Source organism: Ceratotherium simum, chromosome 8 (genome assembly GCF_057802395.1).
Source record: "Ceratotherium simum simum isolate JZ-2026a chromosome 8, ASM5780239v1, whole genome shotgun sequence".
Lineage (NCBI taxonomy): Eukaryota > Metazoa > Chordata > Mammalia > Perissodactyla > Rhinocerotidae > Ceratotherium > Ceratotherium simum.
Window position 1 is genome coordinate 39,299,273 of NC_141907.1, and position 27,734 is coordinate 39,327,006.

General features: G+C 36.5%; 1 protein-coding gene across 2 annotated transcripts in view; it reads left to right on the forward strand.

Moving 5' to 3' along the window:
- The window catches only part of ATP10D (ATPase phospholipid transporting 10D (putative)), a 108,739-nt gene that overhangs the window by 31,492 nt on the left and 49,513 nt on the right, over nt 1–27,734 (forward strand). For both annotated transcript variants that reach the window (XM_014787106.2, XM_087434266.1), the window contains exons 3-9: nt 820–1,014; nt 10,565–10,769; nt 12,723–12,808; nt 21,583–21,689; nt 21,979–22,110; nt 22,508–22,635; nt 22,756–23,008. In XM_014787106.2, the coding sequence (XP_014642592.2) occupies nt 820–1,014; nt 10,565–10,769; nt 12,723–12,808; nt 21,583–21,689; nt 21,979–22,110; nt 22,508–22,635; nt 22,756–23,008 (1,106 nt within the window). The remainder of the gene's footprint in view (nt 1–819; nt 1,015–10,564; nt 10,770–12,722; nt 12,809–21,582; nt 21,690–21,978; nt 22,111–22,507; nt 22,636–22,755; nt 23,009–27,734) is intronic.

Genomic DNA, 27,734 nt, shown 5'->3' on the forward strand with positions numbered 1-27,734 from the left:
TTATAGATTTGGATACAGTCCACCTGGAAATAGTTGAAGCCACAGAAGTAGCAAAAAGGTTAATAAAAAGATTTCAGAGTAAAAGGAGTTGAAGGTGAGGAAGAAGATGTATGTGTAGATTATTTTGAGAAGTTTGATGGTTAACAGGAAAAATATGTGATAAAAATTCAAGGGGCTGTACAAGATTGAGATTTTGTTTGTTTCTCTTAAGGAAAAGGGTCATTTGAATTTACCTTAGGGGCCAGTGGAGGAGTATTGGAATAAATAATATAGAGGATTGGAGGAAGTCCCTGAAAAAGTGGTTCTGAATAAGATAAAAGAAGAAACAGACGGGTTGGTTTTAAGGGGACAAAAACCCTCAAGCTTTTCTACTTCTTTTGAGCCTTGTTTGAATCTATGAGTGGACATACAAATTAACTTCTGAAGGCTAGAGAGTGAAGGTTTTTAAAAATTGATTTTTTATGATGCATTAACACTGGATTTCCTCTAAATTTTTTGAACTTTTAGAAAGAAAAAAGTATTGTCTATTATGCTTTATATCATGTGTTACACAACTAAAGACTGTCACACTCCAGTATTTACTATTATGTATTCAATAAATAATACCTCTCATTTATTAAAGTGTGCCACGAGTCAGATGTCTATGGGGGTAATAAATCATTCATCCAGATTTGTTAGTGTTTGCTGGTTCTCTCTATTCTGTAGCATCTCAAATCAACTATAGAAACTTATAGGAAAACGCCCTATGGTATTTTGCCTCTTTTGCTTCAGGGTTTTGCATGATTTGTTAACACCTCCTTATGTGTGTTTGGGTTGCAGAGCCGCCAATTTATATTTCCTGTTTCTAGTTGTCCTGAACTGGGTGCCTTTGGTAGAGGCTTTCCAAAAGGAAATTACCATGCTGCCTCTGGTGGTGGTCCTTACAATTATCGCAATTAAAGATGGCTTGGAAGATTACCGAAAATACAAAATTGACAAACAGATCAACAATTTAGTAACTAAAGTTTACAGTGGGTAAGTATAACAGGAGCTGTGCTAAGGAATACATACGTATCATTTAGAAGCATGCACCGTGTTACATTTTTAACTCCCTAGGTGTGACCAGGATCCTTTTGTGGTGGTGGTATTTTCAACTAATATTTATTAAATTCCTACAATGAATTTAATTCAGGTGTCATAGGAAAACAAAAGTGTATAAGCCCTTGTCAACCCAGGAGTTGATAAAGCAAAAACTTCTATAACTTATGTATAAGTGGAATTGAAAGAATTACACTTCAAATCATAAGAAGGAAAGCAAGCAGATCGTTTTTAATCCTAGATGTTACAGTTTAGGATTAAGAAGAGACTGGGAGGGGCCGCCTGGTGGCGCAAGCGGTTAAGTGCCCAAGCTCCGCTTTGGCGGCCCGGGGTTCACAGGTTTGGAGCCCAGGCGAGCACCGACGCACCATTTGTCAGGCCATGCTGTGGCGGCGTCTCATATAAAGTGAAGGAAGATGGGCACGGATGTTAGCTCAGGGCCAATCTTCCTTAGCGAAAAAAGAGGAGGATTGGTGTCAGATGTTAGCTCAGGGCTGATCTTCCTCACAAAAATAAAAAAAAAAAGAAGAGACTGGGATTTGAAAAATATGAATGGATATGAAAAATAAGATGGGGTATGAGAAAGAGAAGACGAGCTACCTATAGAGGAAAGGGATTCTGAAAAAGGGAGAAGAGTATCCTTTTTTGTGCACAAAACTAGAGCCTATAAAACCTTTCCCGTTGCAGCAACAACAGAGGACATTTGTAATAAGAGGTCTTTTCGGAAGTATATTTGCTCTGTTGGAGACTTGTATTTCCAATATTTATGAAATAGAAAGACTATGTATCCAAGAATAAGGTCCAGTAATGTGATTTTTGAACTGTGCTATATATTATATGTCTACATTTACAAATTATACCTACTATGCTAGTGTCCAGAGACAACTATTTATAACACTGTGGTATATTTCTTCAAGTCCTGTGCACATTGTGTGTTTTACAAAATTGAGATTGTACTACATGTATTGTTTTTATTCTAATTCTTTTAGCCTAATATTACACCATAAACATTTCCCATATCTTTATCTTTCAAGAAAGTATTTTTAATAGCTGCATTATCTGTCATATGACTCTAAGATAATTTACTTAAATATTTCCCATATTTATATACTTTTGAGAATTTATGCTTCAGTGAGTATTCTTATACAAAAGTTATGAAGATCTATGATTATTTCACCATTATAATTAGAAATGGAATTACTAAATTAAAGAGGAGAAATATATTTAAGTTCTTATTTGTATGGCTTATATGAAAATGAATTACAAAGTTTGTAATATTAATTCTGTGGAGTTCCCTTTCATGAGAAATGTATCTACTTTTTAAAGAGTTATGATTAGAAGTGATTTGGAAATTCTGAATATAATATGTTAATTGCTTTTCCAGCAAGTTTATGGTGTCACTTTTTTTCATTTCAGAGGTAGGAAGGTTATGGAGTGTTTTGGGGCTAATAAGTATATTAACTTGGCCTGAGGGGAGTAACCAAGTAAAGGGGCAGTAATGAGAAATAAAAATTAGAGAGGGAGTTTGAGGCCTACTGTGGAGGGACTTCATCACCAGGCTACTGCTTGGACATTGTATTTGTCAGGGTTCTCCAGAGAAATAAAACCAATAGGAATGAGATTTATTATAAGGAACTGGCTCACCTGATTACGGAGGCTAAGAAGTCCCACCATCTGCAAGCTGGAGTCCCAGGAAGGCCAGCAGTGTAGTTTAAAGGCCCGAGAGCTGGAGAGCCGATGGTGTGGATTCCAGTCCAAGTCTAAAGGTCTGAGAACCAGGAGTGCTGAGGTCAGAAGATCCATGTCGCAGCTCAGTCAGGCAGGCAGAGAGTAAATTGAACCTTCTTCTGCCATTTTGTTCTATGCAGGCCCTCAACGGATTGGATGATGCCTACCTACCCACACTGGAGAGGGCCATCTGCCTTATTTCAGCAATTCAAATACTAATTCCTTCCAGAAATACTCTCACAGACACACCCAGAAATAGTGGTTAGCCAGATATCTGGGCATCCCATAGCCCAGTGAAGTTGACGTGTAAAATTAACCATCATAGATATTTTCCTTAGTGGTAGAGAATCCATCTTTTGAGCAGAGAAGTAAGGTGGTGAAAGCTGTGCTTTAGGAAAGCTGGTCTTCTCAAGTCCTGGGAAAAGCTTCTACTAATAGAGTAGATTTGCCTCTACTAATCAACCCAGGGCACTACTGGGAGTAGGTGCAAAGTGCAGGAAGGGCTTGCTGGAAGGGATATTGTGAGGAAGAACCCAATTGACTTTGGTGAACTTCTGTGATTTTTGAGCTTTGGAGGATAAAAGTCTCACTGATAGAAATAGGGAGCATTAAATTCACCTCAGGTAGGATGAATCGGAAATGATGGCAAGACAGACATCCAAGTTGAAATGCCCAGTGGGCAAGTAGGAACATAGTACAGAAGGTCTGGAAGGAAGGGAAAGCTACAGGGAGACATTTCAAAGTCATCAGTCCATAGAGGTGATTCTGAAGTTAGGAGTTGGACATAAATCCCCAAAGGAGAAAACGTGAGGGGCTACAAGACTGAGCTTTGAGCCCAAAGGTAGACACCTATTTTGGCCTTTGAGAAGATTTCACAGGTGCCCTTGGACAGATGCTGTCACTCTTTCTTCTGAGATCCAGAGCATTCGGTACATTTCTTGAGTTGACTTTAGTGCTCTTGTGTAGTCTCTAAATTTATAATTCAGTAATTCTGAATTTGTCAGACTAGAGATTCTGTTCTATTCTAGTTACCAAGTCAAAATAAAAGATATCTAAGTTCAAAAGTCTAGTTTTATAATAAACAGAAGTATATTATGAACAAACTTAAGGCTCTTTTGACTGACCAAGAGTTCAACTAGATGATGTAATTTCTGTTTTGTTTTGGGAGAAAAAGAACTCAAAGGCTTGTCCTGATAATGTAATTGTTTTCAATTTTACGTGAGCCATAGAGGAAATGGTTAGCAAAGGCTTCTCTGAAGAAGTGATATTTAAGCTGAAACTTGCAGGGTTTTGAATTTTGTTCATTATTAGAATTCCTCAGTGGCTTTCTCAACATTTGTTTTAAAGATTTACAAAGAAAATAATTTTTTTCCTCCTTTGTAAGATGGTAAGAACTATACTTAGGAAAAATTAGTTAATTTTTTTACTTGTATCTAATCTAAAGGGAACCAGAAAAACTGATGTATCATAGAGAAAAATGAAAATAATAGTAAAAGCCCATGATTTTTATTTTAAAGGCATAGAGCAGTTTACTGAAACAGTGCTATTTATCCTTTGATGACATGTGTTTATTATATGCCAGGGATAGAGATGTGAAATGTTGACACAGTCTCTGCTCTCAAAAAAAATAGCTGCAGGAAATAGTATTTTATAATGGTTATATGATGAACAAAGTCCAAATTTTGACCAGTTTTGAGATTACCCAGCCAATACCAAATTTAGCAAATGGAAAAAATGCTTCTTACATGTAATTTTATATAGAAATTCTTGTATATAAATAATTGCTGATTTTTACTGCTAGTTTAGAGTTGATAATGTGTGTTTGTTTGCTTTTCTATGTTCTGAAAAGTTCTAATCCTGATTCTCTCACTTAGTAGCTGTGTAGCCTTGGGCAAATTATGTAAGCTAGTTAAACCCTAGTTCCCTTCATTAGAATGTAATAGTAATAAAACAGTAAGCATAGTACCTAGCCCCTTCTAAGTGCTAAGTAAAGGTTTGTTATTATGATTATTGCAGGTTAATAACTACTAGCTAGAGTTTATGATTGTCACATTATCAAGTCATTTAATCAATATTTGAGAACTCCTTAAAACCCTGTATGATTTTGTAAATATTAAAATTGCCTAATGGGAGACCTGGTACATATAATTTTTTTTCTCGGGTGTCCTTTTAAACATAGTGCAGATCTCTTTTAGATGATTTGCATATAAATTTAAAGATGAGATGCAATATTCTATTCAATTGTTTAAGGTCTATTCCAAGATACCACTTGATGATTGCATTTCATAATAGAATCGGATAATTCCTTGTGTTTTTATCTATATTCTATGTAATTTGCTTTTGTTTGGGGTTGTAGAAGAATAAATGCTTATATTCCCCACCCCCCGCCAATTGTTCTTGAAACAAATTATGAGGATATAAAGAAATAAAGGTAAGCTATAAGACCATGCTTTGTTGATTTAAATATAACTTAATTTCCTATAAAATATAAAGAAACCACTTTTAGAGAACAAATTATTTTTCAGCAAAATTAAAATGAAAGTATGGGGCCGTTAAATTCTGCAAGCTTTTGGAAGAAGCATATTAACATTTCTATGCAGATAATTTAGTTCTTATTTGTAATATGTGGTCTTTCACAAAGTGCTTAATTTTCTTTGGGAAAGTATCATCGGGGAAATAACAAACGCTAATATAGAAATTAGACATTTAAACCTTATTACACCCCAGTTAAGTTAGAATGAACTATTATAGAAAACTTGATTTTCTTAAGGTTGCATTTAAAATCGCAGCGGTTTGTAAGGTTTTAAGGTTTGTTTCAAGGATAATAGAAATGTCTTGAAAACAAAACTATTAATCCTTCAACAAATTTGAGTGCCTATTGTGTTGTAGGCATTGAGAAGTTTAGAGGTTTAAACAAAAAATAGATACAATATCTGCCCTCAAGGAACTTTTCTGATCTTTAAAAATAACCATGTTGTTGATGTTAGAAGTTTCAAAATACTAGCTAATGTTAATATTTTAGGATTATCTCATAAATCCATGGAATTTCATGATTCTCGAAGAGGTTAAGTATCAGTGGCCTTCTAAGATTTATTAACCTTACATGTGACATTTTCCAAAATAGTGGTTCTTCTAATACACTAGTAGAATTTCTAATAGAAATTCACCTTCTAATACACAATTATACCATGTATTATTTGGTGGTCATCAGTAAGTGACGACAGCTTGGAGTGATGTCCAGTACTTGAGAGGTGGACTCTAGAGCTACCTGCCTTGTTTCAAATCCCAGGACCGTTTTAGAGCTGTGTGACCTTGAGCAAGTTACTTAATTTGTCAAAGCTAGTTTTTTCTCATTAGTAAAAGGGGGGCCATAGTGCATTCATATTATCAACCATGTGACATTGATATGAAAACTAAATGAATCAATAAATATAAAGCGTTTGATAAATCTTAGCTGCTGTTGTGTCCAGTGATTATTCATTATTTGCTTATTATAAATTATTTTTAGTATTTTATTCGAAAAATACTAAAAAACATCAAAAAGAAAAATTCATTCATAATCTCACTCTCTCTCTTTTTTTTTTTTTTGTGAGGAAGATCAGTCCTGAGCTAACATCTATGCCAATCCTCCTCTTTTTGCTGAGGAAGACTGGCCCTGGGCTAACATTCGTGCCCATCTTCCTCCACTTTATATGGGACACCGCCACAGCGTGGCCTGCCAAGCGGTGCCTCAGTGCGCGGTCGGGATCCGAACCCGGGCTGCCAGCAGCAGAGCACGTGCACTTAACAGCTACACCACGGGGCCGGCCCCCTCATTCTTTCTCTCTTTAAATTTGTTAAAATAAATAGAAGTCCACGTTCTCCATGCTTCATTCTTATCCCTCCCTCCTTCTTTCCAACTCCCACCCCAGTGGACTCACTGTTAATAGCCGTGTGCATTCTTTCCAACTTTTCCCAATGCTTATGTAACAGAACCGTTTGATATTGAACTCTTAAAAAGCAAAATGGGTCCAGAAGTTTGCCTGAAGGAGAGATTGTGAGAGCTGTATCCTGATCAGTGAGAGTAATACAGAAGCACAGACAACCAAGTAAATTAAGAAATTCTAGTTCTACATTTAGGCTGTGGGAGAAGAAGAAAGTCTTCTTACTAGTTTTAATTCTGTATCAGGGGAGGAAATATAGCCTCATTTTGAATCTACCACAATGATAAATTTTCAAAGCTAATTAAATGTGACAGTGAGCATTGTCACTTAGCTTGTAGTTGCTTTCTCACACCATGCTCTCTCATGGCCCCTGTCTTTGTGCCTCCACTCTCAGCATCACTCTCTGACTGATGTACTGTCCCACCTTTCTTCACCTGACTCACTCTTGATCATCCTTCAGGACTCACCTGCTCCAGGACTAAATGTCACAACTGTTTGCTCCCATAATAGCCTGTGCATGCTTCTCTCTTACAAAGTTACTGTTTGTGTCTCTTTTTCAAATTTCAACCATAACTTCTGAAGGGTGGTGACCATATCTTAATCATTTTTGTGTTCTTAGCACCTAACATGGTAACTGGCATAAAGTAACATCAGTATATGTTTACTGACCTAAACTAGCTAAATATTGGGGAAATGAGCTATTTTTTTAAAATCCTGGTATGTACTCCAAATGGGGAAGAATCAAGTAAATGCAATTGTAAAATTGGCTTCATTTGAATTTTGTTCCAATATACAATAAATAAACTTTGTCCCTTAGAGGAATCCTACTTCTGTTTGTAAGAAAAATAAAATCCTTAACTCTAATATTCAAGTCTGTCTTCTCTCCTTACCTTCACAAATTCTCAGCAAATTTCCTTATAGCTTTCTTCGTAGAAAAAGTAGAGGTCATTAGGCATGAATTATGTACCTCAAGTTCCTTCTTACATCATCCACATCTTCACCTACTTTCTTCCGACCTTACATGAAGAAGTAACTCCGTTGCTTGTGATAGTAATTCTCTCATCTGTATTCATAATCCCATTCCTTGTTGTTTCTCCGTAGACTCCACCAACATCCCTCACTCTGTCCTCTGTCTTCTACCTTGCCTTCTCGATGGGCTTTTTCCCTGCATCCTGTGTATATGCCTGATTCTCTCATCCTCCTGTCCTTTGACTTACTTTCCCTTGCACTTTTCCCTTTCCCTTGCACTTCTCTTGACTTACTTTTGCCTTTTATTTCTTTTATTTTTGTGAGGAAGATCAGCCCTGAGCTAACATTCGTGCTAATCCTCTTTTTGCTGAGGAAGACCGGCCCTGAGCTAACATCTATTGCCATTCATCCTCCTTTTTTCCCTTTTCTTCTCCCCGTAGCCCCAGTAGATAGTTGTTATGTCACAGTTGCACATCCTTCTAGTTGATGTATGGGGGACACTGCCTCAGCATGGCCGGACAAGCGGTGCGTCAGTGGGCGCCTGGGATCCGAACCCGGGCCGCCAGTAGTGGAGCGCGTACACTTAACTGCTAAGCCACCAGGATGGCCCCGACCCTTTATTTCTTTCAGAGATAAACTTCATGAAGTATTCTACTTCTTCAACTTCCAGTCATTCCCTGATTCACTGGCGGTCTCACTTCTTCACTCTCCACATCAACAATTTTATGCTATCAGCTTGGTAGCAGACATCCTAATAACCAAATACCATAGGCATGACCCCCTTTGTGGCTTTTTTTTTTTTTTACTATGATTTGTCCCTTTTTGAAATTTCCTCCTCCCTTGATTTCTCTGACATCATTTTCTCTTGGGTTTTCTTCCACTTCCCTATCACCACCTTGAAGTCTCTTTCCCTAAGGAGTCGCATATCCTTATCTGGTGTCAGCTGCCCTCTATCTACCTAGGACTTCCAAATTTACATCTCTACTCATGAGCTTCAGATCAGAACCCTTAAATTACTGCACATCTTCAATTGCGTATCCTGCTTCAAATGAAAACTTTCCAAGCTGTATTTATTATTTCCTCTGATGCAATCAGTTGCTTCTAAAATCTGAGACGTGGTAAAAGGACCATCCATCATCCCCTTGTACAAGTTAGAAACCCTAGTGTCATCCTTGATAACTCCTTTACATGTAGGAAGTCGTAAAACTTGGTTGTCTCTAGTACCCAAATATGTCTTGATTTAATCTCCTTTATCCATCCCTGTCACTACTGCCTTCATTCTGACTGTCTTCATCCCTCCCCCGAATTATTTCAATAACTTTCCTTTAGTTTCTTGGCCATTCCCACTCCTAACTAGTCTGCCACCCAAAAGTCCATCCATTACTCTGTTACAGGAGTTAGCAAATAGAAATAGGATCACATCCTTCTTCTTATGAACCTTTAGTGACTCCTCATTTCCTGTGGAATGAAATCCCTACTCCTAGGTACTGCAGTAGGACTGAACCTTCAAAATATGGCCCCTGACTACCTTTTTGATCTTCTCTCTGTTACTTCCCTCCGTGGAAGAGTGAACCAGTGTGCACAAATGCTAGGGAAAGATTGGCAAAGACAAAATAAACCATTGATTTACCTTTTTCTACGAACTAACAAACTCTTTAGGTAACCAAGGATTTTCTTTAGTTGGATTCAACCTGGAGCATTAGGTATTTTGGAAGAATACGTCCTGAAAATATACTTCTCAGGTAGATATAATTCTGTATAGCAGAAGTTATATATAAGTATTGGCCTAAGGTGGCATTTCTATTTAATCTGATACATTAATTTTTAATATATAGGTCACATAACTTAGAATATAACTGTCTATTAGGCTTTGTTGACAAGGAATTGAAATATTTAGCCTCATATATGTAATAGAAAATAAATCTTTGCTTTTAAAATGAATGTATTTTTATGACAAATACTAGTTCTTTATGGATATTTTGGAGGCGATAGGGAAATGAGACAGAAATTCCTAACATTTGTTGGCAGCGTGGTATGTGAAACGCTGCTTAACTAGCTGATACTATGTTCTATGATACAAATGTCCTCATTCTACTCTAAGGAAAATGCTTTATGGAACATAATTCGTGCTGTTGACGCAAAAAGGTATGAGAAGTTTGGCAAAAACTTGAACATAAAGCAAAATATTTAAATCAACCTCAAATGACGTGCCTTTCCTTTAAAAAGAATTAAATACATAGAGTGGGAAAACTATACTTTTGAAAGGAGATAAAATTTTCCATTCTCTTTTCTAGGAATCAGCTGCAGCAGACTTAGGACTGATTTAACCAGGATTTCTATTAAATGATAATTAGAGGTGTTAATATGGTGGTATATTGATTTTTTAAATGTTGTGTCTGGACATCTTATTTCATTTCTTTTGTGTTTAATTATCCATCCTATCTGCTAGTTGAGAAGCTCTCTGAGAGCAGACGAGGTGTCTTGTGCACTTCCAGATCCTTGGTACCTGACTGCAGGCAGAACGCAGGAATGGCTTCATATATGAATCAACTCATCAAATGTTAATTTTAATTTTATCCCAGAATTATACTCAAACAGCTTAATGGTTTAAAATCTCACAGGAAAAGAGCTGAAAAATATGTTTTAGCAGCTTAGTAACCAATTTTTAGGTGAAACAAGTTGTGGAATTTAGGTTTTACCAATTCTCTGGCTTCCCTTTTAGCATTTAATGGATTAAAACTCACCCTAATACTTTAAACATGCTTTAAATTATACACTAAAACTTAAAAAAAAAAAAAAGCTATTGTAAAAAAAAAAAACTGTTTTTGGTTTGATATTCTCTTTAAACTTTTTTTTTTCAATTTTAGGAAAGAGAAAAAATATGTCCACCGATGCTGGAAAGATGTTGCTGTTGGGGACTTTATCCGCCTCTCCTGTAATGAGGTCACTCCTGCAGATATGGTCTTACTCTTTTCCACTGATCCAGATGGAATCTGTCACATCGAGACTTCCAGTCTTGACGGAGAGGGCAATTTAAAGCAGAGGCAGGTGGTTCGGGGATATGCAGAGCAGGTAAATAACGTGATCTCTGTTGGCTCCTTATGCACAATGTTTTTTTCACAAGATGACTGAGCTCATTTTCACATATACAGATAAAGAGATTTTTAAATTCATTTTTACCATTACAAAATAGAATTCCAGAAGGCTTAATCCATTTTCAGATATCGGTGGAGGTGTGCTATGTTTTATAGATAATAGGATATAATGATTTTGGAGGTCAGACTTTTCGGTCTGGCAATCATATATTTTTTGGAACTGAATTAAAGGAAACTAACAATTATTTTGCAGTTTGTAAAATTATTTTGCCAGAGAAATAATCACCTCCTAATTTATCTTTCTTAAGCTTAGATTTTCTTTGTTATGTTTTGTTGAAGCTAGAGACATAAATTGGTCATTGTTCCTACAATCTATAATTACTTATATACCCAGGCCTTTTGAGGCTTGTAGCTTCTCATGCCTCTTCTAGACCCTTCCCTGTGCTTTGGTGAGGGAAACAAGAACTTTAAAGTTATTTTAACATGAGTTTGAGTGAATTCCAGCTCTTCCATTTAATTACTGTGTGACTTGGGGCAAGTCACTTAAACACTTTATTCCTCAGTTTCTTTATCTAAAATGGAAATGATGATGTCTCCCTCATAGCATTGCTGTGAGACACAAATGAAGTAATATATGTAAAAACATCATGCGTAATACCTAAATATCAATTTCCCTTCCCGTTGTCTGGAAGCACTTGAGATGAAGTATTTTAAAATTTAATGGTCTTTTTTTAACTGAACTACTATTAGGTCAGGTTTCCTTCATCTCATACTTGTAAACTAAAAAATGTTTTAGTCACATAATGATTCTTATCTTTAGTAAATTTCATCACCTGATGTCACATTGGGCCCATCTTTCTATCTGTGGATTTCATTTAGATCCTCTGATTGATAAGTCTCTCAGCTTGTCATTGTCACTTTGTAAGCATTCCTGTATCTAAGACATTGGCAAAATCTTCTACAACTTGGAATTCTATTACACACTGCTAGATACCTACTTTGAGGGTGATGCCAGTTGATTGATCAGCACACTTTGAGTTCAGTTAAGGGTGAGTGCTCTGGCATCCTATGAATTGGATTGTAATCCTGTTTTTAAACACCTTCTTGTTGTGAGACCTTTAGCAAATTACTGATCCTATTTGTGTGTCTCTTTCTTTATCTGTTAATTAGACCTAATTATAGTACCCACCTTATAGGGCTGTAAAGAAGAAATTAGTTAATGTATTTAAAATGCATAATATAGATTCTAGCACATCAAAGGAACTCAAAAATTAATAATTGATCATATAACTCACATTTTCCATGTCTTTGTTATGATATACATTTTAATATATAGGCGATATATAGATCAATAGCATTTCTCTTACTAGCCAAAAAGCTAATTAAAAAAAGGAAATGAGATAAAGGTTCATATGGCTTATGCTTAGTAAGTTCATGCCTTATAGAATCCATGTGTATGTTCTATAAAGGCACTTTGCTTTTATAGGCACCCAGCAAATACTCATTGGTTTCATAAAGCATTCTAAAATTATCTAATTTTGTAAGATACTGATATCCAGCTTATTTTTTGATTTTTTAATAAAATTTGCTGGGATTAAATGCATGTGTTCAGAGCGTTCACATATACATTTAATCTCAGAAACTAACTATATGGTTAAGAACAGCAACAAAAGTATTTTCAGCCTCTTCTAGATAATAGTGTTTACTGTATGAGTAGATGCTCTCTTCTACAGAGTTCTACACGAATTCCAGTATATGATTCAGACATTCTCATCATACTTTTCTTCATTTGGGCAATTTCTGATATAAATTTTGTGGCAAGAATGCCTTAGTTTTATCTTAAGAATTGGTGAAAGGATAAACACTTAAATATCAAGGGTTTAAACTTGAATTCTTGTTTTGTGATTTTTTTTAAAAAAAATATTTTTAGGACTCTGAAGTTGATCCTGAGAAATTCTCCAGTAGAATAGAATGTGAAAGTCCAAACAATGACCTCAACAGATTCCGAGGCTTCCTGTGAGTTATACGTGACTTACCTTTGTGGGCATGAGTGGAATTATGAGTTGCAATTTTACTTAACTCAATAGAGTTTTTGTGTATGTATACTCAAGTTAAATCACTAAAGGCCATATGTTTAGCCACCTATAAATTTGGCTTATTTTAATAATTTGGTAAATATTTACCTATGTATTTTTTAAAAACGACAGCAACAAAGTAACTTTGTTTTTAAAGTAATCCTAGAATCTCTTTCAGTAGCATAAGAATGTTTTACACGAGCTCCATATTAAGCCCAAGATGTGTTGTTTCGAAGGAGGTGTATGAACAGAACTGGCAGCTTGACATGATAGGATACTGTCTTTCTTCAGAATTAGAGTAGCAGGTGGGCAATTCTGGTTAGCAAAAGCTAGCCAATGATTTTGAAACATGTCTAAGAAAAAGCATGGGAAGCCATGGCAGTGTTCATTCTGGAGGCTTCTTGTGGCATCCCTTTTGCAAGGGCAGCTAGAATTTGGAGTCTTAACCTGATTTCAGGCATGGATTCTGCCACTCAAGTGCTTTATGCCTTGAGCCAAGTTATTTACTCTTTTTTATCCTTAGTTTCCTGATTTTTAAGAGGAGACAATTAGATCTACTTCGTAGTGGTGATCCTGTGAGAAAATTCTAGAGAAAAGTTCCCACCTCATTTTTTGAGACCAGAATTATCCTGATACCATTACCCTGATACCAAAGGCATATAAAGACATTTAAGGAAAGATCAATATCCCTCATGAACATAGATGTAAAAATGCTACACAAAATTATAACAAATCAAATCCAACAATATATAAAAAGGATAATACATTATGACCTAGTGGGACCTATCCCAAAAATGCAGGGTTGGTTTAACGTTCAAAAATCAAACAGTGTAATTCACCATATTAACAAACCATAATTAAGAAATTAAAAAAGAAAAACCCGGTGATCATCACATAGATGTAGAAAAAACATATGACAAAATCTAACTTTGGTTCTTGCAAACTGGAAATAGAAGGGAACTTTCTCAACCTGATAAAGGGGATTTATGAAGAACTTATAGCTAGCATTATACTTAATGGTGAAAGACTAAATATTTTTTTCCTAAGATCAAGAACAAGACATGAATATTTGCTCTCACACTTTGATTGTACTGGAGGGTCTAGCTAGCACAGTCAGGCAAGAAAAGGAAATAAAAGCCATCAAATAAGAAAGAAAGAAGTAAGACTATCTTTTATTCATAGATGGTGTGATGTTCTTTGTAGAAATCTGATGAAATCTACAAAAAAGCTACTAGAATTAGTAAGTGAGCTTAGCAGTGTTGTAGGAAACAATATTAATATACAAAAAATCAATTGTATTTCTACATACTAGCAATGAGCAATCAGATATTGAAATTTTTAAAAATAAAACTTACAATAGCATCTTACAATAGAAGAAATGAAATACTTAAGGACAAATCTGACAAAAGATGTGAAAGACCTGGACACTGAAAACCACTGAACACCGCTGAGAGAAATTAAAGACCTAAATAAATGGAGAGATATATGTTGTTCAGGAGTTGAAAGACTCAATATTGTTAATGATGTCATTTTTTCCTCCATATTGATCTATAGATTGTGTAATCCCAATCAAAATCCCAGCAAGATTTTTTTTTTTTTTTTAGAAATTGACAAATTTAGTCTAAAAATGTATTTGGAGATATAAAGGGCCTATATTAACTAAAACAACTTTGAAAAAGAAGAACAGAGTTGGAGTGCTATCACCACCTGATTTCAAGACTTATAAAGGTACAATAATCAATTCAGTGTTGTTTTGGCATAAAAATAGACCAATAAATCAATGGAAAAGATTATAGAGTCCAGAAATTGACCCACACATTTATGGACAACTGGTTTTTGAAAAAGATAAAAAGGCAGTTTAGTGAGGAAAGCTTAGTCTTTTCAATAAATGATACTGTGACAATTGAATATCTATATTCCAAAAAATGAACCTCAATCCATCCTCTCACCATTTAAAAAAATTAAAAATGGATCCTGGGGCCAGCCCAGTGGCGTAGTGGTTAAGATCATGTGCTCCGCTTTGGTGGCCTGGGGTTCATGGGATCGGATCCTGGGCGCAGACCAACGCACCGCTTGTCAAGCCATGCTGTGGTGGTGTTCCGTATAAAGTAGAGGAAGATGGGCATGAATGTTAGCTCAGGGCCAATCTTCCTCAGCAAAAAGAGGAGGATTGGCAATATATATATGTTAGCTCAGGGCGAATCTTCCTCACCAAAAAAAAAAAAAAAATGGATCCTCTACTTAAATGTAAACCTAAAATTATAAAACTCCTAGAAGAAAACATAGGGGAAATCTTTGATAACTTGGGTTAGGCAAAGATTTCTTAGATACAATACCAAAAGCACAATCCATAAAAGGCCAAAAAAATAAATACAGAAACTTCATTAAAATTAAAACCTTTTTCTCTTCAAATGACTCTGTTAAGTGAATGAAAAGATAAATCACAGACTGGAAGAAAATATTTGCAATGCATGTTTCTGATACAGGACTTGTGTTCAGAATATATAAAGACATCTCAAAACTCAGTAATAAGAAAACAAACAATACAACTTTTAAAATGGTCAAAAAAATTTGAACAGACAATTCACCAAAGAAGATACATGGATGACAAATAACTGTGAAAAGATGCCAGATAAAACCAAAGAGCGACAACTATACCAAATGTTGAGGATGTAGAGGAAGTGGAACACTCATATGCTGCTTACGGGAATATAAAATGGTATAACCACTTTGGAAAACAGTTTGGAAGCTTCTCTTAAAAACTAAATGTACCCCTGCCATATGATCCAGCTATTGCACTCCTAAGTGTTTACCCAAGAGAAATGAAAGCTTATATCCATGCAAGGACTTGTATACAAATGTTCATAGCAGCTTTATTTGTAATAACCAAACACTTGAAACAACCCAAATGCCCATAGACAGGTGAATGGATAAACAAATTGTATATCCATACAACGCAATACTGCTCAGCAGCAAAAAGGAATTCACTAGTGATACGTGCAGCAACATGGATGCATCTCAAAATAATCATGTTGAGTGAAAGAAGCCAGGCAAAAGAGAATATATACCAAATGATTTGATTTATATAATCTCTTGAAAATGAAAGCTAATTTATAGTGGTGGAAAGCAGATTAGTGGGTACCTGGGATGGGGAGAGTGGGAAGGATGGATTACAAAAAGGCATGGGGAAACATTTGGGGGTGATGGATATGTTCACTGTCCTGATTGTGATGACAGTTTCATAGGGGAAACATGTCAAAACATCAGATTTTACACTTTAAATATATGCAGTTGATTCTTGTTAGTTATTCCTCAATAAAGTTGTTTAAAATTTTAGAAAAAGCAAGAGTTATCATGGAAGGAAGTATAGAAGATAGTGGCAGCATCTTTAAGTAGCGCCTGATACCAACAGGTGGTAGGGCAGGGATAGGAGCTATGCAATGGGAAGAGGGAAAAGGCTTGGTCCAGGTAAAGAGATAATGCTGGAATTAAATCTTCAAGAATAAGAAGATGCCAGGCAGACAACTAAGTGCAATAAATGGCTGACATTCCAGGTTGAGAGAACAACACAGGCAATGGCCTAGAGCCTGAGATCCCGGTGCATTGTGGAGTATGTCTGGAGTGTAGGTGAGCAATAAAGTAGACCATAAGGAGGCCACATCATGAAGGATCTTGTGTGTTTTGCTTAAGATGAAATATTTATCTTCATGTTGTTGGGGTTACTATTAGAGAAATCTTTCCATGGTTAAATTTTAGATGATCTTCGTGAAGAGTCATTAGGCAGATGCCACTCTCCCATCAGAAACATGCTCATAAACCATTTCTTATGATGAGTCCTTTTCCAGGATTATTTCCTCCAGCTGCTGACTGTTCATAAAATTTTCTCTTATAAATGTCAGATTCAGGGGTTGCTATTTTTTGACCTGAGGTCAGATCTGTCTTAGGGTCCAGCCTATACAGCCTGCCTCTCCCCACAACTGGGAATGCTGGCTCCCCCGGCAAGCCCAGACTTGCCTCTAGCGGGGTGAAGCTTGTTTGTAGGCAGGAGAGAGCAGGAGGGAGCTCTACGCTAGCGCTGTGTGGTCTGAAGCTTAGGACTGTGCACAGAATCTGACACAGAGCGTTCATTTAGTAGATTTTTAAAAAATTTATAAAAGCATTATTGCCACACTAATTCTGACCCCGTGTCCCAATTCTGACAGCTTGTCTGGTATCAGAGACTCCATCTCCTGCTACCTCAAACCCTTTAACTCTGGTGTGAAATTAACCAAATTCCTGAGACTGGAGTCCTGATCTACCTTTGTCAGCCTCTCTCTTTGTACACTTTGGACATGATTCTTTCTTAACAGACATTTTTGAGCATCATTTGCTGTCTGGGTACTGAGTCTTGCTCCAGAGCCCTTACCTAGTCCTAAGGCCCTGCTGGCTTCCAGGCTCTCCGAACTAGCACTTGCCTCTGGATTCCTGGACACCATGTTTATCTGCCCTGTGGTTCCTCCATTGGTGATGGGCTCCTCTGATGTCTACTTCCACATGTGCTGCTTACTTTCTGATTAACATGGTCTGACCGCTGAAGTGGCCTTCCTCTTGGAATCCACAACTAAAAGGTGCTCTCTGCCTCGTCTCCCCTCCGTCAGATTCCATCTTACTCGGTGATTGGATTTCCCTGGGTCTGCCCTGTTAATGCCTGTATTGAGAGCTGGCTTCAGCAGTTTGCAGGAAAGCATTTGATCAGAGAACCCATGTAGATAGTGATTTTCGGTGGAACTATTTTTATCCACTAAACTATCTCCTTATCCTTTTCTTGCTTTGTGGCCTGTTTTCTAAAATCAATAAAAATTGAGATGCTCAAGCTTACTCTCTGTATGATGCCTTCCCTGATCTTACTCTTAGGTGGAACAGACTTCCTCCCTATTTGTGGCCACATTGTATGCTGAATATCAGATTGCTATCATAATATCTATAGTGTTTTTATTACACTTAACGTGTTTCTATATCAGTCACCCCCTCTTAGACCACAGGAGCCAAGACTGTATGTTTGTTTTTCTATTCCCGGCATCTGGGTGGGAGTGCTGGGCACGTGGTAGATGTTACATAGGTCTTGAATGGATGAGCGCTCTATGTGGACAGTCAGTGCTTCATATGGAATCCAGAGGTCCTACGCCATAAGTGCCAAACATCATAGACCCGTCAAGTGCAGGGCATGTTTAGCATTTGGGGCAGGTGCAATCAAGAGAGAAGCAGGGATTTGATCTAATGATGGTAACCTAGAGTGATGTAATGGTGAGAAACAAGGATCCCAGGGGAAGAAATCTTAATACTTACTAAAGAACTTTGGAAAGGGTGTTTTTATAGGTTAAATCCATTCCTATAACAGTTCTAGGGATAACAAATGCTATTTTGGTGAAGATTGTGTGGTGTTTGCCTGGGAATGCTACATGGAAATGTAAAGTCAGGACTTAATTCCTTCATCTGTAAAACCAGAAAGTAGAATCAGATTAAACCCAAGGACACCACTGGTTCTGACTATGATTCTGTGGTTTTCTCTTTGTACATAAACCCATGTATATGAAAGAATGTAAACATACACCTCTTAGGAAAAAGTGCTTTACCAATTGTTGGAGTGAAATGACAAATCTGTCTATTTTCCTCCTCCTTTGTGGTTTGAAATTTTCTTTGAGGAGTTTTTAATTTTTTTCCTTGGAATTCCAGGTAGCAAGGATAGCAGATATAATAATAATTTTCCTATATGTAAGAAAGAAGAAACAACTTAGAGACTGAAGTATATTGCTTAGAAAACAATCTAATTTTTTTATTGATGTTTTAATAGTTTATAACATTGTGAAATTTTGGGTTGTACATTTTTGTTTGTCCATCACCATATATATGTCTCCCTTCACCCCTTGTGCCCACTCCCTACCCTCATTGCCCCTGGTAACCACAATACAGTTTTCTCTGTCCATGTGTTGGTTTACGTTCCACATATGAGTGAGATCATATAGTGTTTGTCTTTCTCTTTCTGGCTTAGTTCACTTAACATAATACCCTCCATTGTTGCAAATGGGACGGTTTTGTCTTTTTTTATGGCTGAGTAGTATTCCATTGTATATATATACCACATCTTCTTGATCCACTCGTCAGTCGAGGGACACTTAGGTTGCTTCCACTTCTTGGCTATAGTGAATAATGCTGCAATGAACATAGGGGTGCATAAGCCTCTTTGGATTGTTGATTTCAGGTTCGTTGGATAGATTCCCAGTAATGGGATAGCTGGATCATAGGGTATTTCTATTTTTAATTCTTGAGGAATCTCCGTACTGTTTTCCATAGAGGCTGCACCAGTTTGCATTCCCACCAGCTGTGTATGAGGGTTCCTGTTTCTCCACATCCTCTCCAACATATGTTGTTTTTTGTCTTGGTGATTATAGCCATTCTAACGGGCGTGAGGTGATAATCTTAGTGTTGTTTTGATTTGCATTTCCCTGATGATTAGTGATGTTGAACATCTTTTCATGTGCCTGTTGACCATCTGTATATCTTCTTTGGAGAAGTGTCTGTTCATTTCCCCTGCTCGTTTTTTGATCGGGTTCTTTGTTTTCTTGTTGTTCAGTTGTGTGAGTTCTTTATATATTATGGAGATTAACCCCTTGTCAGATATATGTTTTGCAAATATTTTCTCCCAGATGGTGGGTTGTCTATTCATTTTGATCCTGGTTTCGTTTGTCTTGTAGAAGCTCTTTAATCTGATAAAGTCCCACTTGCTTATTTTTTCTTTAGTTTCCCTAGTCTGGGTAGGCATGTCATCTGAAAAGATTCCTTTATGACCAATGTTAAATAGTGTGTTGCCTATATTTTCTTCTATGAGTTTTATAGTTTCAGGTCTCACCTTCAGGTCTTTGATCCATTTTGAGGTTAATTTTTGTGAATGGCTATAGCAGATGGTCCACTTTCATGCTTTTACGTGTGGCTGTCCAGTTTTCCCAATACCATTTATTGAAGAGACTTTCCTTTCTCCATTAGATGTTCTTAGCTCCTTTGTTGAAAATTAACTGTCCGTATATGTGTGGTTTTATTTCTGGGCTTTCAATTCTGTTCCATTGATCTGCGTGTCTGTTTTTGTACCAGTACCGTGCTGTTTTGATTACTTTGCTTTGTGGTATGTTGTGAAGTCAGGGATTAGAAAACAATCTAATTTTAATGCTGAAATTAAGGAGGCATTTTAAAAATATGTGAAATATATTACTTTTTGCTTATTTAAAAAAATTTCCCAATGATTTTGCTCTGTATTTTTGCCACAATAGTAATTAAATCAAGTAATTACTTTGGTCATTTTTAAACTGTTTATTATAGAAGATTTCAAACATGCAAGAGTAGAAAGAAAAGTATAATGAACACTCATGGGCCTTCACCCAGTTTTAACTGTTTCGTAATTTTGCCACCTTTATTTCAGTTATCCTCCCAGTTCTTTCCCCACCGCTATATCACATCATTTCACTGTAAATACCTCACTATGAATATATAGCAGAAAAGGACTTTTTAAAAAGCCATAGCCATAACATAATTATCACATCTAATTAAATTAGGAACAATTTCTTGGTATCATCTAAGGTATACCTAGTCTTTGTTCAGATTTCTCCAATTATCTTAAAAAAGACTTTTTATAGTCAATGTACTCTAACCAGGATCAAAACAAGGTCTACATATTGCATTTGGTTGACATATCTCTAAATATCCCCTCCCAAGAAATTGGGTCATTTAGCTTGTAGAATTTACCACATTCTAGATTGACCTGATTGCATCCTTCCTATGTTGAGTCCTCCTCCTCTCCATTTGCCTCCATGCCATTCATTTGTTGAATAAACCAGGCCCCTTTGCCTGCAGAGTTTACTACGTTTTAGATTTGGCTGACTGCATCCTGGTGGTGGTGGTTAATGTGTTTTTCTGGCCCTCTTATTTCCTGTAAACTGTCAGGGGGCACTTTCAGAATCTGATGAAAGAAATGGTTTCTTTCCCTAGAGAATGACAAACATATATATATATATATATATATATATATATATATATATATATGTGCATACATACACACACAGGCAGGAAATATTGCATACAATTTCAAAGACTTCACAGATCCCCTGAAGCCACAGACCCCAGGTTGATTTGCCATTTAGAGGCTTGATTAGGTTTCCATGGAGATGTGCACTTTCAATCCCCTAACATCTGGAGGCCTGTGATGTCCCCTTGTCCCCTTGGTAGTTCTGTTAAGATTGGTGTTGTCAGCCTTATCCTTTCATTATAAAGTTCCCCAACAGCCTTTCGCCTACTGATTTTAGCAGCCACTGATTATCATTGCCTAGAATGATCCTTGATTTCATCCAGGTTGAAAATGGTAATTTTCTAATTCTATCAAGAACTTTTCCCTCATCAGCTGTTAAGTTACCCCGAAATACAGTTTGTATTAGAGAAGAAGGTTCCTTATTTGGAATATTTTTGAGTTTTTGTAGTACTAGAAGCTGACAATGAATAATAGAAACAATGGTAGTTAGAAACTTGTTGCATCTTTTTCCTAGCAAAGCAGATAACTCTGAAATAAAAAAAGCAAATGGCCCAAAGATTTAAAATCTTTCCTGTGAACTGCCTAACTTCCACCATGATTTTTATTTTTATATCCCCAGTTTTGCTCTCTAAAAATGAATCCATATGCTGTCTTTCTTACAGAGAACATTCCAACAAAGAACGTGTAGGTCTCAGTAAAGAAAATTTATTACTTAGAGGATGCACCATCAGAAACACAGAGGCCGTTGTGGGCATTGTGGTTTATGCAGGTTGGTTACACTTCTGATTTTTCACCATTGTCTCCTCTGTGCTTTTCTACAGGTTAACATTTTTCATTTACTCAAAATGCAAAGTCTACAAAAAAGGAAAGGAAACTTTGTCTCAAAAAAATCATTGGTCTCTGTTTTTCTAAATGGATCACAAAAGCAAATTAAATTAACAAAATATATTATGTAACTACTTTTTATTACATTGTAATTTAAAAGAGGTTTTAAAATATGATATTTGCTACCTGGCTTTAATTTGCACGTTTTCTGACATATTGTGCTACCTGTGTAGGCCATGAAACCAAAGCAATGCTGAATAACAGTGGTCCAAGGTATAAGCGCAGCAAATTAGAAAGAAGAGCAAATACAGATGTCCTCTGGTGTGTCCTACTGTTGGTTATAATGTGTTTAACTGGTGCATTGGGTAGGTAAAATTTGATTCTTCTCTAGCATCTTTTCAGCAAGATATTCATTTAAAAGTATTTTATTTTATGAACGTTCGAATTCTGTAAGGGACGTTTTCTTTGCCAATAATTTTTTTCCTCGCATCTGTCTCTTTCTCATTCTCTGACCTGAAAAGTATTCATATTGATTATATCCAGTTACATGTGGCCGTAGTACTAAAAAGACCTGGGAAGAGACTTAAAGAGAGCGAGACAGAGAGAGAAGAATATATAGCCTTTTGCATTTGAATTTGTTTCCAGAAGCAGTTGGTGTTCAACCAAAATAAATACTCTCATCCCTCTTTCTTTAGGAATAGGGTTTTATATTTGCATAATATATATGTATCATCCTTTTGATGTCTGTGTGTTTTTTGAAAGGTCATGGAGTCTGGTTGAGTAGATACAAAAACATACTCTTTTTTAATATCCCTGAGCCTGATGGACATGTCCTATCACCAGTGTTGGCAGGATTCTATATGTTTTGGACCATGATCATTTTGTTACAGGTAATTTCTATTGAGATCATCAAAGAATTTTAAGATCTTTGTTACTTATCCACCTATATTCAGTTTCTCATCTTTTCTTTCCCCCCTTTAACATTTTTTAAATTGTTTGGCTCTTCTTAGGTCTTGATTCCCATTTCTCTTTATGTTTCCATCGAAATTGTGAAGCTTGGACAAATATATTTTATTCAAAGTGATGTGGATTTCTACAATGAGAAAATGGATTCGACTGTTCAGTGCCGAGCCCTGAACATCACCGAGGATCTTGGACAGATTCAGTACCTCTTTTCTGATAAGACAGGAACCCTCACTGAGAATAAGATGGTTTTTCGAAGATGTAGTATAGCTGGCTTCGATTACTGCCATGAAGAAAATGGTGAGTGTTGAGTCTCTACAAAAACTAACCCTAAGATTTGTCTTTTTTGCACCCACTTAAAGATATGATAATTCTGTCATAGAAGTGCTGTATTTAAGCATTTAAGTACTTAATTCATCCAAATGGGCATTAAGCTTCATTGTTGTCCCTTCAGAAGTTAGTAGGTCAAAGTGAAGGAGTCTACTACCATGGTTTCTTTAAAAGGAAAGTCAATTACCAGTAATCATAGAAGGCTGGGCATTGGGTATGGTGACAATGATATTGCACTATAGATACTTTTGAGAATCTAATGAAACTATGGACCATCTCCCTAAATAATATTTTGAAAATAATTCCAAAGGGACTATAGCCTCCCTCTAACCCCATCATTCAGCCCATAGGTATCCACTGATTCTTGGTAAGAACACTTGGTTTAAGAATAGGTAAGATGAACTGAACTTCTAAGGCTAAGGAAGTAAATATATAAATCGCAAGTTTTCTTTAAAGAGTTGAACTTTATTAATTCTGTTATTTATGCAAGTAATGTAATCCTGTGAAAATAATTCTGAGAAATGTCTAGAACGAATTAAATGCTCTACTCTCTGGAGGTTAACCACCACTAATATTGGTGTACATATAACCATCCATTTCTTTATGCATATTTCTTTGTGCATATTCTTCTGTGTTCCTCATATATATTTACACATTTTCCCTTTTATAATATGTTATGTTATTGTTTTGAAATTTGCTTCTTTTATTCAACAATATCTCGTGGACTTTTTCCCAAGTCAGTTGATAACTTAACATTAGGTGCATAGTATTGCATTGTATGTGGTCAAGCTTAGTTTGCTGTTATCACAGTACTTGCAATTAATGTCACTTATTCATTCAACAAATATTTTGTGAGCTCCTAATATGTGGCATGAGTCCCTGATCTCATGTAGTTTAGAGTTTAAGGTGAGGAGATAGCAAGATTAAAAATTATGATATATAAAATAAAAGAAAATTGATCATGCAATATGCATTTTTATACATATATATTTGTGCAATTATTTTTATAAGATACATTTCTAGAAGTGGTATTACTGGATCCAGAGGTATGCACATACAAAATTTTATAGATTCTACAAAATTTACCTCTAAAATGTTGTGCTAATTTACATTCCCACAACCTGGAAAAATAATATCTGTTTTTCATGCTCAGCCATAATGGGATAACATTATTCTTTTTAATCTTTGTTTTTTTGAAGACACAGCAGCACTTCATTGTCTTAATTTGTCTCTGATTAGTAATGAGATGTGTAACTTTTTATATATTTATTGGCCATTTGAATTTCCTTGGTAAAGTGATCATTTCCTTTTCCTATTTTACCAATGAGATTTTTTTATTCTTAGTAATCTGTAGGGGGGTTTTATTTATTAAGGCAGAGCTACTGTCTAGATCGTATGCCCCAGTCTAGGTTGTCTGTGGTCAGTGTCCATTTTCATTTGTACACTTGGGTTGAACCAGTGCTTAAATAATTTGAATATCAACTCTGATATTATCCTTTTCTTCTATCTGTGGCAAATATCTTCCTGGTTTATGATGTATCACTGTATTAGTTTTCTTTTGCTGCATAACAAATTACCACAAATTTAGTGGCTTGAAGCAACATAAATTGGCCATCTCATGGCTTCAGTGGGTGAGGAGTCTGGGTGCAGGAGAGCTGTTTCCTGCTGAAATCAACAGGCTGAAATCTAGTGGCAGCTGGGACTGTGATCTTATCTGAGGCTCAGGAGCCTCTTATTAGCTTGCTGGTTTTTGGCAGAATTCTGAGTCTGAATTTATAGGGCTGAGCTCCTGCTTTCTTGCTGGCTCTCAGCCTGGGGCCACTCTGAACTCCTAGAGGTGGCCCACCACACTATGGCAGTTTGCTTCTTCAAGGACAGCAGCAGCAGAATCTCTAGCTTTGATTCTTGTTGTCTTTAGGGAAGTCCTGACCCCTCTTTTAAAGGGCTTCCCTGATGAAATCAGATCTGCCTAGGATAGTCTTCTTTTAATTTAACTCAAATTCAACTGATTAGGGACATGATCATATCTGCAAAATCCCTCCACCTTTGCCACATAACATAATTTAATGACAGAAGTGGAATCCCTTCGTACTCACAAGGTGTGTGCACCGGGCGGGAAGGATCTTGGGGGCCATCTTAGAATTCTGCCTACCAGTCTCTTAACTTTGCTTAGGGTGCCTCTTCTTGTCAAAAGTTTTATCTTCTCATTAAATAAATCTTGTCAATTATTATGAATATTAATGAGTATGAATATTATGATTTCTACAATAACGTTAAACTTAGACATCCCATCCTGCCCCAAATTTTAAAGAATATATTATACTATATTTTCTCCTAAGTACATAGGTTTTTAAGCCAGCATTTGTTACCTGTGAGTGTGAGGGATAAAATGTTGAGTATCAGGGCCAGCCCGGTGGCACAAGCAGTTAAGTGTGTGCACTCCGCTGCGGTGGCCCGGGGTTCCCCGGTTCGGATCCCGTGCGCGCAACCACGCACTGCTTGGCAAGCCATGCTGTGGCGGCGTCCCATATAAAGTGGAGGAAGATGGGCACAGATGTTAGCTCAGGGCCAAGCTTCCTCAGAAAAAAGAGGAGGATTGGCATCAGATGTTAGCTCAGGGCTGATCTTCCTCACAAAAAAAAAAAAAAAATGTCGAGTATCGCATACCACTGTACCAGTGTAGAAGATAGCTAAGTCATATTGGATGTAATGATACTCTGCATTGTTTCATCTTCTTTATTGTATTTTTATTACAAGAGCAATATTGTAGAAAATTTCAAGTAAGCCAAAAGAGGGAACTGTAAAAGCCATCAATAGCCCCCATCAGGGAAGACCACTTTTAGCATTTTTGTGCATTTCTTTTGAGTCTTTTTTCCTGTACACATTAATATAAGTGTTTTTTAAACAAAAATGGCATCACAGTGTGCTTTTCCTTTTATAACCGTTTTTCTTAAGGCTTCCTCTTGACCATCTTTCCATTCTCTCCTTGTTCTTCTAGTGGTTACATTGTATTGCACTGTAATAATTGCCAAAATTTATGTAACTAATCCACCCTTGGTTTAGGTTGTCAACAGTCATTTGCTGTGGTAAACAGTGCTGCAGTGAACATCACTGTAGCTAAACCTCCACACCCATTTGTGAGATTAATGTTTTCCAAAAGTATTTGACTATAGATCTCTGTTTTCAAGAGTGTCTTATAGCGGTAATGTTTCACAAAATATACAGTGGAAAGCACTGCATTATTTTTGTATTTGTAGCATTTAAAATTTTTGTATTTGTAGCGTTTAAGAGAGTTAATACCAGCCCTCTCCCACCCCCATCCCTGAGCATACACGCTCCTGCCCAGTGAGTACTTCTCTTCTCTGGGCCCTCATGTAGAGAAGATATCAAGTGACTGAAAATCAAGTGCTACCCTGACTGAACTGTAACAGATAAGATACCTGTCTGTGAACCATGGAGTGTTGCACTACTTCTAGAAGGTGCTGACTTTGCCTGTGAACACTCCTCTACCATGGATGCATCTAGAGCTCCTGGTCTCTTTTCTGGAATGGTTTAAAAACAGGCACATGTACACACACACAGGCACACCACATGCACACACACTCTGAATGCTGAAGAGGGTAACAGTAGGGGCTAGTTCTCCCCAGAACTAAGCTCTGAGACATATTATTTTCCCTGAAATAAAAACTAGTAATCCTTCAGGGTTTTCTAGCAAAAGCATTGCCTAGGAGATGTTTTTATAAAGAATATTGCTGCTAGGAAATAACCCCTTACACATATGAAAATTGAACTAAACACATCGGATGGCACTATTTTGTTTTAAAACCTTTCAACTTAGAAATTTGGTCCATGGACAAGGAGCCTCAGCAGCACCTGGGCTTATAGTTTCAGAAATACAGAATCTCAGGCCTCTCTTTAAAGCTTCAATTAAAATCTTTATTTAATAATAAAGATATTATTCCAGGTATGCAGGGATGCTTCAACATTCGCAAATCAATCAACGTAATACACCACATTAATAAAATGAAGAATAAAAATCACATGATCATCTCAATAGATGCAGAGAAAGCATTTGACAAGATACAGCATCCATTTATGATAAAAACTCTGAATAAAATGGATATAGAAGGAAAGTACCTCAACATAATAAAGGCCATATATGACAAACCCACAGCTAATATCATCCTCAATGGTGAAAAACTGAAATCTATCCCTCTAAGAACAGGAACCAGACAAGGATGCCCACTGTCACCACTCCTATTTAACATAGTACTGGAAGTCATAGCCAGAGCAATCAGGCAAGAAAAAGAAATAAAAGGGATCCAAATTGGAAAGGAAGAAGTGAAACTGTCACTATTTGCAGATGACATGATTTTATATATAGAAAACCCTAAAGAATCCACCACAAAACTTTTAGAAGTAATAAACGAATATGGTAAAGTTGCAGGATACAAAATCAACATACAAAAATCAGGTGCATTTCTATACACTAACAACGAAGTAGCAGAAAGAGAAATTAAGAATACAATCCCATTTACAATTGCAACAAAAAGAATAAAATACCTAGCAATAAACTTAACCAAAGAAGTGAAAGATCTGTACACGGAAAACTATAAAACATTGCTGAAAGAAATTGAAGAAGACACAAAGAAATGGAAAGATATTCCGTGCTCTTGGATTGGAAGAATTAACATAG